Source organism: Alligator mississippiensis, chromosome 2 (assembly GCF_030867095.1).
Source record: "Alligator mississippiensis isolate rAllMis1 chromosome 2, rAllMis1, whole genome shotgun sequence".
NCBI lineage: Eukaryota > Metazoa > Chordata > Crocodylia > Alligatoridae > Alligator > Alligator mississippiensis.
The window spans coordinates 13,912,079-13,925,638 of NC_081825.1; the positions used below are offsets into that span (position 1 = coordinate 13,912,079).

The window sequence follows — 13,560 nt, forward strand, 5'->3', positions numbered from 1 at the left end:
CACTACTTCACAGTCAGCGGCTAGGAGCTGGAACCAACTTCCAAGGGAAGTGTTGCTCGCTTCTACCCTGAGGGTCTTCAAAAGAAGGCTAGACAGTCACCTAGCCAGGGTTGTTTGACTTCAGCACCCTTTCCTGCCCATGGCAGGGGGTCGGACTTGATGATCGGCTCAGGTCCCTTCCGACCCTACCTACTATGAAACTGAATTCCAGCACCAATGCCAAACACAATAGTTCACCTCGTCTGAAGGACCTGTAATCTTCCAGTATTCTGAAAAGCATTACAACTGGAAAGAAATGTTGTACACTAGAGCTATCCAATTGATGGTCCGCAAGGGGTTATGTCGTGGCCCTTCAAGTCCTAGCCCCTCTCCTCACTCACCCTGGCTGCAGCAGCAGCTAGACTCTGGGCTCCCCTCCCTCTTCCAGCTTCTGCTCCTGCTCCACATGGCCTGGGGTAGCTTATGCCCTGCCCTGGTGCACCCTGTGAGCATACACCCCTCATTGATGCAGCTTGTAGGGCATGCAGCCCCTGGCCTCTTAGAACAGTGGTTTTCAATCCATGATCTATGGACCCCTGGGGGTCCACAGACTGTCTAAGGGGTCCACGAAAGATGACTGTGATCAGTCAAAGTATGTGAATACCCACACTTACAATTCAAAGAGGTCCACACCTCCATTCAAAATTTTTTAGGGATCCACAAATGGAAAAAAATGGTTGAAAACCACTAATTTAGAAGTTGGACAACTGTGTTGTACACCATTAGAAAGCTGTTGCAATATTTGTTTCTAGTCCTGGTGATTTGAGATACAGAGATCATGCATACCTCCAGTTAGCATTATACTTTTTCCTTTCCGGTTCTGATCTCAGTTAGCGACTGCTGTCTATAGAACATCAAGCACTTGACAAAGCAGAATTTGCTGTTAAATACCAAACTTAGTTACTGTTTGTACCTTCATCGGGGCTCCTACTGAAGTCTCTGAGACCCTGACTCTTGCACTGTTGCAGATTGTATAGGCAGGTAGCTCCTGTTCTCTGAGGATGTAACAATGCCAAATTTGGACATGGAATAAAAAGATAAATTCCATTTTTTTAATCTTACCTGTGATGTAGCTTTTCAAACCTAGAAAGAGTAACTATTTTCTACATCAGCAAAAGCAAGTGAAGAGCAGATGCCTTTTCAGATTTGCTGAGGAAAGGAGTTGCAGGGTAGTGAAACTGCTGGTTTAAAATTTATTCATAGATTCATAGATGTAGGGTCGGAAGGAACCTAAGAAGATCTTCAAGTCCGACCCCCTGCTCTGGGCAGGAGAGAAAACGGATCAAATGACCCCAGCTGGTGTTCATCTAGCCTCCTCTTAAAGACCCCCAGGGTAGGAGCCATCACCACTTCCCTTGGAAGTTGGTTCCAGATCCTAGCTGCCCTGACAGTGAAGTAGTGCCTTCTAATGTCTGAACCTACTCTCTAACAACTTATGGCCATTATTCCTTGTTACTCCAGGAGGTGCTTGGGGGAACAGGGTCTCTCCCATTCCCCACTGGTCCCCCCTGGTAAAGTGCAGCGCCCAGAACTGGTCACGGTACTCCAACTGCAGCCTAACCAGTGTTGCATAGAGGGGGAGGATCATCTCCTGGACCCTGTTTGTGATGCATCTGTGGATGCACGACAAGGTGCAGTTAGCCATCCTGACCTCATCCTCACATTTGTGACCCATTTTTCATTTTGGAATCAATGATGACTCCAAGATCTCTTTCTGCCACTGTGTTTTCGAGAAGGGAGTTCTCCAGCCTATAGGTATGCTGCTGGTTCTTACTGCTCAAGTGCAGCACCCTGCACTTGTCAGTACTGAATCCCATCCTATTCTCATTCGCCCACCACTGTAACCTGTCCAGGTCCAGCTGTATCCTGTCCCTCCCTTCTAGCATACCCAGCTTGCCCCAAATCTTGGTGTTGTCAGCAAATTAGAACAGGGTGCTTTTCACCCCCTTGTCCAAGTCACTAATAAAGAAATTGAACAGTGCAGGCCTGAGGACCGAGCCCTGGGGGACTCCACTGCCCACCTCCCTCCAGGTCGAATATGACCCGTCCACCACCACCCTCTGAGTGCAGCCCCTCAGCCAATTTGTGATCCATCCAACTGTGTAGGTGTCAATGCCACAGTTGCCTAGCTTTTTAATGAGAATGGGGTGGGAGACAACGTCAAAGGCCTTCCTTAAGTCTAGAAAGACTACATCCACCATGATACCTGCGTCCAATGATTTTGTGACCTGATCGTAGAAGGCAATCAGGTTGGTCTGACAGGACCTGCCTCTAATGAACCTATGCTGGTTGCACTTGAGCATCATCCCCTCCCGCTGGCCCCTCGCAGAGGTGCTCCTGGATAATCTTCTCAAAGAGCTTCCCCAGGATCGAAGTAAGACTAGCAGGCCTGTAGTTGTCTGGGTCCTCCCTCTCCCCCCCCCCCTCCTTTTTTTGTTAAACCATTCAGTTCCTGAGCAAAAACATACCCAGATTTGAAAAACTTAGAATCAGTCTAAATATTTTCCTTTAAAATACATTTCTTTAAACTCAGATCTTGATCACAGAAAGTTTTAGTTCTTGAAGAAAGTGATAAGAAACATAATTTTCATAAACGTGTGACGGTACATTGCTGTGCAAATATAAAGAAAAGTTGTTAAAACAGCACATTGTCAATATGTTGTGGCTTTCTAGGGCGCTTTTATTGAGGTGAGTGTTCATGCTGGTTTCAGCATACAGTGTAGAGCTTTGGGGTTGGAGCTCTGTTTTTTTTAACTAGCAGCTCTGAGTTGGGATCTTGTTGGGACATCCTAAAAGCTTTACACACTGGCAGCAAGATGAACAGGATGGTTTATTTTTCTTACTTGGTATAAACAGCCTAAGGTTCATAGCAGTCCTTGAATGAATAGCTTGCACACTTCAAAAGAAGAAAACTAAACTGCATCTTGCAGTGAAGAGTTCAGAATTTTTACAGGGGAAATTACCCTTGGAAAAAGCAGTGAGTGAATTTATTTACTTTTCTGTGGCTCCCTGAAGTTCAGTGGAACAAATTTTGCTCTGACCCTGGGGTTTGTCCAAGTTGCAAGTCACAAAGTCTCAAACTTGTATTTATAGTAGTAAGTAAGTAGAAACAATTAGAGGGGAGAAGAGGATGCCTGTACTGATTTACAGCTACCTGTAGCAGTAGCGGAGGCCAGTTTCTGGACAACTCCTATGGACTTCATGTAAATGGATTGGAAACATCTGAAAACAGAAACTCAACAGAAGTGCACGCACTCATATTTGAAAGATTTAGCAGTTGTCTTTTTTTAAGAATGTGTCTTAAGCTAATGCTGCATTTCCAGAATTATTACAATCAATACTAGCATTTGAGAGTCACACTGGTGTGAGCTAGCCTGATGTCAAGGTGGCAGAAATGGAAGCTATTCTCCCTGCTGGCCTGAGATGTCACATTTGGACTTTATCGGAAAGGAATTGGGCACATGAACGTAGAAGTATGTCTGGTAGTTTTTAGAATAGGCTTAAGGTGAGCTGAATCTGGCCTTAATATCTTGAAGGCAATGTGTGACACGAAAGAAAGCCAAAGGTCCTGTTGGATGGGGCTTGTTACAGCCTTGGGTTCCACTCCCAGTGCTAGTTATACCAGGCCAGTTAAACCAGCTTCTAGAGATGCAGTTTGTTCCATTGGTTACATGGAAAAGCAGACTTATGTGCCCTGGAAACATCCTTGTCTTGACCAAAGAACTTGATAGAACCATTTCTTTGGGCATCTGGCTGTGACAACCACATCCCTCCAGCTTATTTTCTCTGTGACCTGTTATCTTCGATCAGAGTCCCCAGCCCAATTTTATTTTTCTCTTGAGCAGCCATTCCTCGTCTACTCAGTGACTCGCTGTCATTTGTCCATATTTGGTAGTTTAGCTTCTAGCCATCAAAGATGCATTATAGGGAACTGGAAAAAAATAATCTGTTCTTTGGATTTGAAGGTTTATTTCCTCGTTCCCTTTTGTGATCTTCAAGAAATGAGCAAGATTTCATATTCAGCTTTCCACACGCTTGCAAGTGGAAGAAAACTTACAACTATGCTGTGTAAAACCCAAATGCAGGAATCTGTGCCCAGGTGGCTACTAATTGAAATAAGGATTGTGTAGAGGTAGAGAGAGTTCTTCCACGGGGGTGAAGGCCATATAAATAACTTTATAGATAATCCAGGGATGTTCAGTATTTTACTAGATATTAATTATCCTGCTGTAAAGAACATCTGAGGTTGAAGGTCAGGGCATTCATTTAGGAAAATATTGTAGGAAAGACCTTGAGGCCGAAAGCTACATTTCATATTTGGGGGGTACAGTTGTTATAGACTTTACAAAGTGTCTGCTGTCTAGGTATTTCTGCTGTGGCCATCACTGCTGTCAGACTTTTTAATAGATAACGTGTTTAGTGAGACTCGTTTCTCCTCTCTCCTTTCCCTGTCTCACCCAGTGGGTGGCTGTTGTGAAAAAGCCAAGACTGAGAGCTTGGCATGGGAGCTGAAGGAGGTTGGATTTGCAGTCATTCTTTATTCTGTGCAAGATCATTTCCAAACTTCAGATTTATTGAGAAAGCTCTTTTGGCTGGCTCCAGGATTTGCTTTTCTCAGTGGAAATGTCTCATGCCCTCACAGCCTTGAACATCCTGATGCTTGGAAGGGAACAGATTTCTGCACCTCTTCATACTAATCATATCACCTCTGTCTGGCTCTGTTCCCAGTATTTGGTTCTGATTCTTGGGACTCCCTTTCTCCGCTTAAAATAACTCCTTTTTATCTGGAATGGGGTGAGGGGAACTCTATTGTGGATATTGTCAGAGTAGAGAGTTACAAAAGTATTTTAAAAAATACAGTTGCAGTGCGTTATTTAGAAGTAACCTTCCCTTATTCAGATTCGTAGTTTCATAGTTGGTAGGGTTGGAAGGGACCTGAGCAGATCATCAAGTCCGACCCTCTGCTATGGGGGGTCTTTCAGCCAGAGTGCAGCCCTGTGTATATATATCAGAAATAATTGTAGTTATGGGTCAGTAGCTGTCTGGTTTTCCTTTGCTCCTCTTTATAAAGCAACTACATTTCAATATGTTTCCTTCCTTTCTTTTTTCATGTCCTTGTGACAAGGTATTTAGCAGAATTTGCAGATACACCATGAGCTTCAGGTAGTAAGAATTGTTTCCTGACAGTTCATAGTGCAAAGGCAGAGTTGAGATGCTGCTGTTATTGACCGTGTATACATGGTCCATAAGCTGAATGCTTCTCTGCCTAGATAGCTGGGATTCTTAGTATGCCTTCCTAAGTAAATTGTTTTTTTTTTATTTTCTACTCCAGTGTTGCCAGTGCTTTCTTTCTTAATTAGACTTCTTGCCTAAAGCTTATGAAGAGAAGAGGCTTTTGCTTCTTGTTCCTGTATATTATTTTATTTTGTCTGTTGGGTTTTTCAGCCTTCCAATATATTTTTCACAATGGATGACATAGTGAAAATTGGGGACTTTGGACTGGTGACTGCCATGGACCAAGATGAGGAGGAAGAATCTGTTCTTACACCAATGCCAGCCTATGCCAGGCATACAGGACAAGTGGGGACCAAACTTTACATGAGCCCAGAACAGGTGAGGCTTTTTCAAGCTTAACACATGGAAGTAACTAAGAAAAGTACTTGTAACTTGGGGCTTCACTTTCTTCCTGGCCATGGACATGTAGAAATAGTGTCTTCTGGGTGATCACAGAATTCTTAGTAATGAAAGAAGATAGGTTGCCCGTTGAATGTATGGTTGACTTTGTGATGGCTGCACTCGTGTAATAGCCACGCTGTCCTGCCTTTTGCCTGTTCTTAGTTTGGAAGATTTTAATTTGATCTGTTAAGAATTAGTCACGTGCTTCAGATGGGGCCATCAGTCTGAATTGAATTTTGATACAGGTATTTTCAGCACTTTTTAATTATTGTAAAAATTAGGTTTGTGAAAATAATGTACCTGAGTAGAGATGATTATTTTGATCCTCTCTTTAAACAGGACAGGAAGGTAAAACCTGAGTAGTATATAGACTCCATCAGCCCTTCACAGAATTAATCATGTGGGTGTGTTTAACTGACTACTGTTGTATGATTCATAGATTCATAGATGTTAGGGTCGGAAGGGACCTCACTAGATCATCGAGTCCAACCCCCTGCATAAGCAGGAAAGAGTGCTGGGTCTAGATGACCCCAGCTAGATACTCATCTAACCTCCTCTTGAATTTTTATGTGCGTTTCTGAATTCTGTGAGCTATGCCATTAACGTGAACCTGATTCTGGTTTTCCAGATTTATGGGAACACATATTCACACAAAGTGGACATCTTCTCTTTGGGACTGATTCTCTTTGAGCTGCTTTACCCCTTCAGCACTCAGATGGAAAGGATCAAGGTAGATATACTTGTAGAAAAGAAGCATTCTTAGTTTTTCTGTTTTTATTTAAAATGTGCTGTGTAAAAATGTCTTAACATGCATTTGTAAGAGTTACTCAGCAATAAAACAATGCAGCATTTGCTTTCAAGTATAATAAAGCATAGCTTTAGTGTCGGCCTTGAAGCAGAACACCATGTAGCAGTAGGCATGAACTGCACACACGAACAAGTGGAACAGATTTGAGGCAATCATTACTTAATGAGAGTTTTGATGTTGCTGACCTATGTAACAGAAGATGAGGAACCAGAACTTAGTGGAGCCAAGACATTGGATTAGTTTCTGATTTCAGAATAGCCACTGTGGCTTTGTTGGAGTCTTGGATCTGTGCATGCTACTTTTTCTTTTCCTCCTTCTCTTTTCCTTTCCTCAAACACCCAGTGAAGTTCTGGTTACTTTTCTTTTTGTACAATCCCAGTCAAGTCACAACTTCCATACCGCAAAGCATGCTTTCTAGCAGTTGGTTGATTTTCATTGATTGTGTATTTTCTTAACCATGAATTTAAGGATTGTAACAGTTTTTGCTACCATCTACTGGCTTGTAATTCTCACTGAACAATGTTCATTGGAACTGCTAGGAAGAGACAGCTCTTAGAAAATTGAGTGTAGATTCCTTCCTCCTCTGTGGGAATTAGGTTCACAGAAGGAGCTTTTGAGTTTTCCCCTGCATTAGAAAAACAGTGCTTGTAGGAAAGGGAAGGCAGTTTGTTTTTACCGACATTAGTTACTCAGCACTATATGATTGATTTAAATTCTCTTACAAAGCGGACTGTTTTGGCATAGTCTAAACTGCCTTTCACATATCTGTCTCTGAGCATGAATCTGACCTGAAGTATTCTTCCTGTACAGGCATTGCACATCTATGAGTAACACGGCCCTTTTACTTGTAGATGTCCTGAGGAAAAAAATATTAGTTTAGCTCGAGTCATTTGTGACAGAATCTGCTTTGAGCTCATCTTTCCTTATACAAAATAGTAAAACATTAAACGTACAGGGTCACATACGCCATAAAACACTTTCCTTTTGATTTTCCGGCCAGAATCCCATGCAGCAAGTAGAAGAGCATTGTCCTTCTGCTTTCTGCTCTAGATCCAGAAACAAAACTGCACGGGCCAAAGTTCAGATCTGATTCCACAAGGCTAGGGATAACAGAAGAAAAGCTTTTCTTTTTTCATTTGTTTTCATTGTCATTTCTCAACATATGTTTGGTGACCAGTAAGTTTAGCTAATTGCTCAGGATGCCATTCTGTTACATTCATATTGTATTTATTCCCTCTCCCATTAGCTGTCTCCCAGCCACCAATTGTGCTGCTAATAAAAGCTGTTCAGATGACTGCCTGAGCAGTGAGTGCTTGCCTCCAAAGCCAAGAGTCCTCTGCCCAACCTGTTAGCCAGCTCTACTGTATCCCAATAAACCAGGGGCAACAGAAACAAGGGACTGAAAGCGTCACAAGGCTCAGGGAGGGGTGCTCCTCTGCCCAAACAGTACAGCAGAGCTCAGGTAGAAATGTGCCTGTGGCAGAACAAGTTATTTCCAAACTGATCTGATTGGTCCCAAGACTTTTTTTGAAGGTGCCATTCAGTGCCAGGATTTCTGTGAGTTTTTGTCATGAAACTTGGTTTCTCTGCAGTGCCAGTAAGCTGGCCCTCGCCCACCAGCACGACCAATCATACGTTCAGCTTTCCTCAGTTCCTGTCCCATCATACTTGCCTGACTTTACCCTTCTAATTTCTCAAATTCCACATTCACATCTTCGTAAAAGTAGGCCTGTTTTTATAAGAAAGTCAAATGTAAAGCATAGTTCAGGTACAGAGGCTTGCCTCGTTACATAAAGCTTGTTGAAATGGATTGCTATGGAAATTAGTAAATCAAATTCATTAGCAGCAGCAGTGGAATATAGCTTGTAATTATATATAGTAGAGTGGGGGAAATACTACCAGTAGAGGGAGCCAAAGCAAATGAAATGAAGTAAGCCCAAACTACTGGATGTGAGCTGTGTTGTACACTTACATGTTTAGAATGAATAAACAAGTGACAGTTAAGTTCATTTGTCTGTGAGCATTAAATCGATGTGAGCATCCCCCTGTAAAAGGTATAGCTCATGAGCATCTTAGTCATAATACAGATAACCCCGATGTCCTTAGCAGTACACTGTATATAATACTGCTTTGTTGACAGTATTAGGTTGGACCTTGGGGGTGTGAATGGGTTTAACACGGTTCACTCTGAGCTCTGTATCCTGGGTGTCTCAGTGCAGGTCATGCACATCCTGGGAAGCATGGACATGTACATCTACATGCACAGTAATCCTAACCAGTGATAGAAGTCTAATAAGAAACACTGATTTTTCTCTAGTTTATCAACATCCAAAACGTGTACAGGATGGATTTGTTTGCATGGTACATTTAAGATGAGTTACTATCCTAACTTTGAGCCTGGACAGATGGCATACTTGTACTGTTGTACTTTATATCAGTTTAGTACACATTGCTAGCACAATTGGCAGCTATTACAGAGACTGGCCACTAGATGACAATGAAGCAGGTAATATCCTGGTTGCTGTAAATCAGTGATTCTTAGCAGAGGTACTGCCAGATCCTTTGAAGTGTGAGGAGATACGCAGATATGTACAGGCTCAGATTTGTCTTTGCCTAGCCAATCTTCCACCCCAACTGCCTGTCCCTTGTGCAAGGAGGAAAGCACTGTAATATATACATTTTGAAATTTGATGTCACTCAATTTACAAAAGTTATAGAGGGGTACCTCAAGCCCTGCAAGGGGTAATTTGAGCCCAGAAACATTGAGAACAACTTCCTGAGACAAAAAGCTTCTCCATGATCAGTTGAAGACAGATGACAACTGTCAGTATAATGTACACCAGCAGAACCTTGCCTGGCTGAGGCAGTGACCTGTTGTAAAGGTTTTTAATTGTCTGTTCCTTTTTACACTAGTATAAAAGTGCAGTCTCCCCAGACCCTTTGTGAGCAAGAGCTTGAAGAGCGAGATGTCTAATACCCTCTTTTTTTATATCATTACAGACATTAAGTGAAGTAAGAAGCTTGAAGTTTCCACAGTTGTTTACTCAGAAATGTTCACAGGAGGTAAATATATTTAATGCTGGTTCAGGACTGCCCGTCTGCATTCCAGTTGCTTTCTCTTTAGGCAAGTGAAAGGGTCTTAGCTCTTCCGTTTTAGACCAGATCCTCTTCCAGGTGCTTTACTGTGCCTCAGATATGAGGGTATTAACTTTCAATCAGTGCCTTAGCCTTTATATAAATATTTTTGCTTTGTGCAACTTTATATTCCCAGTGCTCAGCCTGCCCGGTTTTCCTGTACTGCTGATACAGCAGCATTTCCTTTTCCCATATGTCCCAGCCCTCTTCTGCTTGTGCCTGAATCCTTAACACAAAAACTGCATAGGTGAGAAGTGGTACTACAGGTGAGCCGAGCCGAGCCTCTAAGGAGAACGTTGCATGAACAAAGCTACAATGTGAGGCAGAGCAGAGGGAGGGTCATTTCAGATGAAGTGGGGGAGCTTGCAGACCCCCAACATGAGAAAAGCTAAGTGATTTCCAGATTCCTTTCTGACTACTGCAGCTCAGTACTCAGATGACACCAGCCTCCCTCTGCAACCACTGCAGCCAGACTTCTGGAGAGATGAAGTCTGCTTGGAGTGTTGAGTTGAATTGAGATTAGTGATGCTTCACTTCTTGGACTGTCTGAGGAGCAAGAAATATTTTTCTGCTTTTTAAAATTAATCTACCCATATGTTTAAAAAGGAAAATGTTGGTGTGTTCTTTTAAAGCTGCTTCATGTGCTTCCTTAAATCTCAGAATTAAATGCACAGTTAAGTGGAGCGTAAAATTAAGATACAAGATCTGTAAATTTTCAAAAATGTACCAACCCTTTGAATCTTGGGGCAGGTTGGACCTGCCAAGTGAGCTTTTAATCCCTGCTCAAAGGATAAATCTGTTGCCACCATACATACAGTACTGTGCCAAAGAATTAATGCACAGGGTTCTTGGAAAGCACTTTGGAGCATCTTGTTGTTTTTGCAGCCAAAATTAAACAGTTGGTGTCTGAAATGTCACATATCACATTTATTATCTTTTAGTACGCTATGGTGAAGCATATGCTTTCGACAAACCCGATCGAAAGACCAGAAGCTGAAGACATCATAGAAAACCCTGTATTTGAAGACTTAGAACTCCCAACAAAAACGGTGCTTAGGCAGAGGTCACGGACAATGAGTTCATCTGGAAATAAGCATTCAAGACAGCCAAGCAAATGATTCTGCTTACTCAAAAGATTTCTGAGGGATAATTCAGCAGGTGGATCCTACGTCACAGAAGATTGATCTCGGAAACAGTTACGCTATAACTTTGATTTTGCTCTTAGTTTTGTAAGAAACAATCCAATCGGAGTTCAGTTAATCTTGTTTGCTCTTGTTTGGTGACTCAATGAAAGCCAGTTACTAATTTTTTTCACATTCTCATCTTTGTTATACCTAAGCCCACATGGATGAATCGGTCCAGCGCACTGCCTGCCCTCTACGTTGTTGACCTTATTTGTGTTTGGATCCTGTAAATATCAGCTCTCTGGGGAATGGAAGAGATCTTTAAGATGTAAATAGAATTAAAATACTGTATTTTTATAAAACAAATTACAGTCTCTAAGCCTGGTGAGTACGTGTCCTAAATGCTGAGATCTTGAAACAGACCATGAAAATCCATGACTCCATTTCTTCTTGTTGGGGGGTAAGTTGGGAATCTCCACTATTTTCAAAGCAAAATACCATGGCTGTATATACTATCACCATCCATAGCCAGTCCTTAGAGGATCCTGTGGTTTATATTTTCACACCACAGTAGATTTTAGTGAATGCATTTTGTACTGATAAGCCTATAAGGGGTTGGGGGAGGAGCATTTTGCCATAAAAATTGGTCATAGGTACTGGTTTGAAGAGCCATAGTAATACATAAGCATATATCAAAAAGTTGTGATTCTGGAATTTTTAAGACAAATGAAGTCATAAATGTCTTATGTAATCTTGTAGATTTGTACTTTTTTAAAAATCAACTGTAGACATTTGTGTAATCTGCTAATTTAACTGCTTAATACCATGCTTTTTCTCACTGTAAATATGTTCATTTTTATTTATAAAATGCAGAGTCAATCCATATGGGTTGGAGGTGTACAGAATGCACTTACTATGGTTGTCAAGTGCATTAATTATTGTGACTTCTTTCAAGTCTAAATGATTTAATAAAAAACTTTTTTATTTAAAATGTTTAGTTGCTTCTCTTTAAAAAAGCAAAAATTATACACAACAGACACCACAGATAGCAGGTTTACATGGTTTGAAAAGGACAAAAAGACAGTTCTTGTATCTTACTTAACTTTTCTGCCAAGTTTAAAATAATCAGATTTGGCCCAGTGCAAATTAATGTTTTTAAGATTGAGATGGCCTTTTAAATTGTGCCTGAGATATTAAGTGAAAAGAAGAGAGTTGGGAGAGAGAGGGACTTGAGATTTTGGTCTGAGTTTGTGAATGAGTTGGTTATGGAAGCTTGAAGACCATCTCTTGAGCTTTGTTGAAGATTGGAGTAGCATCCATACCTAAACTTGCTGATGCATTTTTCCACCTCATTTCAGTAACTTACAGGTTTGTTTGGTATTTTTTTGAAATCTTGGTCCTTGACTGAGGACTTCTTCCCTCTCTCTTTCTCTCCAAAAAAATAAAATGGCACTAGTTATTTTCTCTCATCATGTCGCTATATTGTATGGCTAGAAACCTTTTGAGACTGAACTCAACTGCCTGCAACATCCAAATTCTGCAATTGTATATGATGGCAACAGCAAATGGCTTCTTTTCTTCTTTTATGGCTTGAAAGTGTTTTGGACAGTGGGCTTGTCCAGTGAAGCCAGTTTGTTTTCAGGGTGTAGCTTTGCTGAACTTGAGTTAGATTCAGGAAGGTCTGTAGCAGGGGTAGCAGAGTGAAACAGATGTGTGGTCTTCCCTCAGATCCAGCTAGTAAGTGCACGGGGGAAGGTTCACTTAGCGGCTTGTGATCACCAGCATGTTTCAGTCCTCATACCAGCAAGATTTTGTTACCGTCCAAGTCTGGTCAACTTAAATACTCTTGATAATTCAGCAGCTGCGTCTTTCCATAGCAGTGGTTCTGTAACATGTTAGAACTGCTGCCTTGCATTTCTCATCTGCCTGTCTGGTCTCTCTTGTACACCTTTGAATCTCCTCAGTGACATGCTGTATGAGTTTTCTAGATGAATATTTTATCTTACTCTGGTTTTCTCCCGTCTCTTCTGTATGTAAATAGCTGGCAAAGGTCTCGGGGCATGGTAAGTTCTATTTACATATTAAACATGACAAGTCTCCTCAGAGACAGCACAGAAGAACAATGCCTGGACTCACTAATAGTTCACATTTACAAAGAGAATGCACACAATTTCTGTACATTAAGACCATTTCCCCTACCTGTATGCAGTCCTTATGAAGCATGGCTCTGGTATCCTCCAGGTTTCAACTGAGTTTTGAAAGTTTATAGTTTTCAACTTTATATATCTGAAGACAACTGGGGTGAAATTCAGGCTTGTGCGGAGATGGCCCCAGACCTAGCCACTGCTGAAGTTGTTGGAAGCAGTACCTGGTGTGTGCGCTGGCTTTCTGCACTGGAGCAGATTTCACTCGGGACTAAATCCTGCAAAACCCCATGTATGTGCTCTGACATGAGTAGTTGCACTGAAACTGAATCAAGTGGATTTTGCTGAATGTGGGCTGTACTGACTTGCTGTGAAGTGCATGTGCTGTTCCACCCATATTCAGTGTTAGTACATGCCCAAGCTAAAAACAACACAATTCATATTGGTTTTATCAAGTTTTTTTTCTATGTGAACACATCACTGGGTGCATCTACACATGAAATTAGTGCTCCCAAATAAACTCCAGTGCAGTTCATGCCACAACTTACTGCTCCTGGGCACAACATTTACACATGAGACTTGGACTGCAGCATGTTGAGCGGTGCAGTCCTGGCTGGTAGGGAGCCGGGGGGGG

At 41.8% G+C, this 13,560-nt stretch overlaps 1 protein-coding gene across 5 annotated transcripts in view; it reads left to right on the forward strand.

The window, feature by feature from the left end:
* Nucleotides 1-11,773, forward strand: part of EIF2AK3 (eukaryotic translation initiation factor 2 alpha kinase 3) — a 52,455-nt gene extending 40,682 nt beyond the window's left edge. For all 5 annotated transcript variants that reach the window (XM_059721452.1, XM_014607731.3, XM_019478242.2 and 2 more), the window contains exons 14-17: nucleotides 5,485-5,652; nucleotides 6,344-6,445; nucleotides 9,524-9,586; nucleotides 10,600-11,773. In XM_059721452.1, coding sequence (XP_059577435.1) covers nucleotides 5,485-5,652; nucleotides 6,344-6,445; nucleotides 9,524-9,586; nucleotides 10,600-10,776 — 510 coding nt within the window. In that variant the 3' untranslated portion in view covers nucleotides 10,777-11,773. The remainder of the gene's footprint in view (nucleotides 1-5,484; nucleotides 5,653-6,343; nucleotides 6,446-9,523; nucleotides 9,587-10,599) is intronic.
* The last annotated feature ends 1,787 nt before the right edge of the window (nucleotides 11,774-13,560 follow it).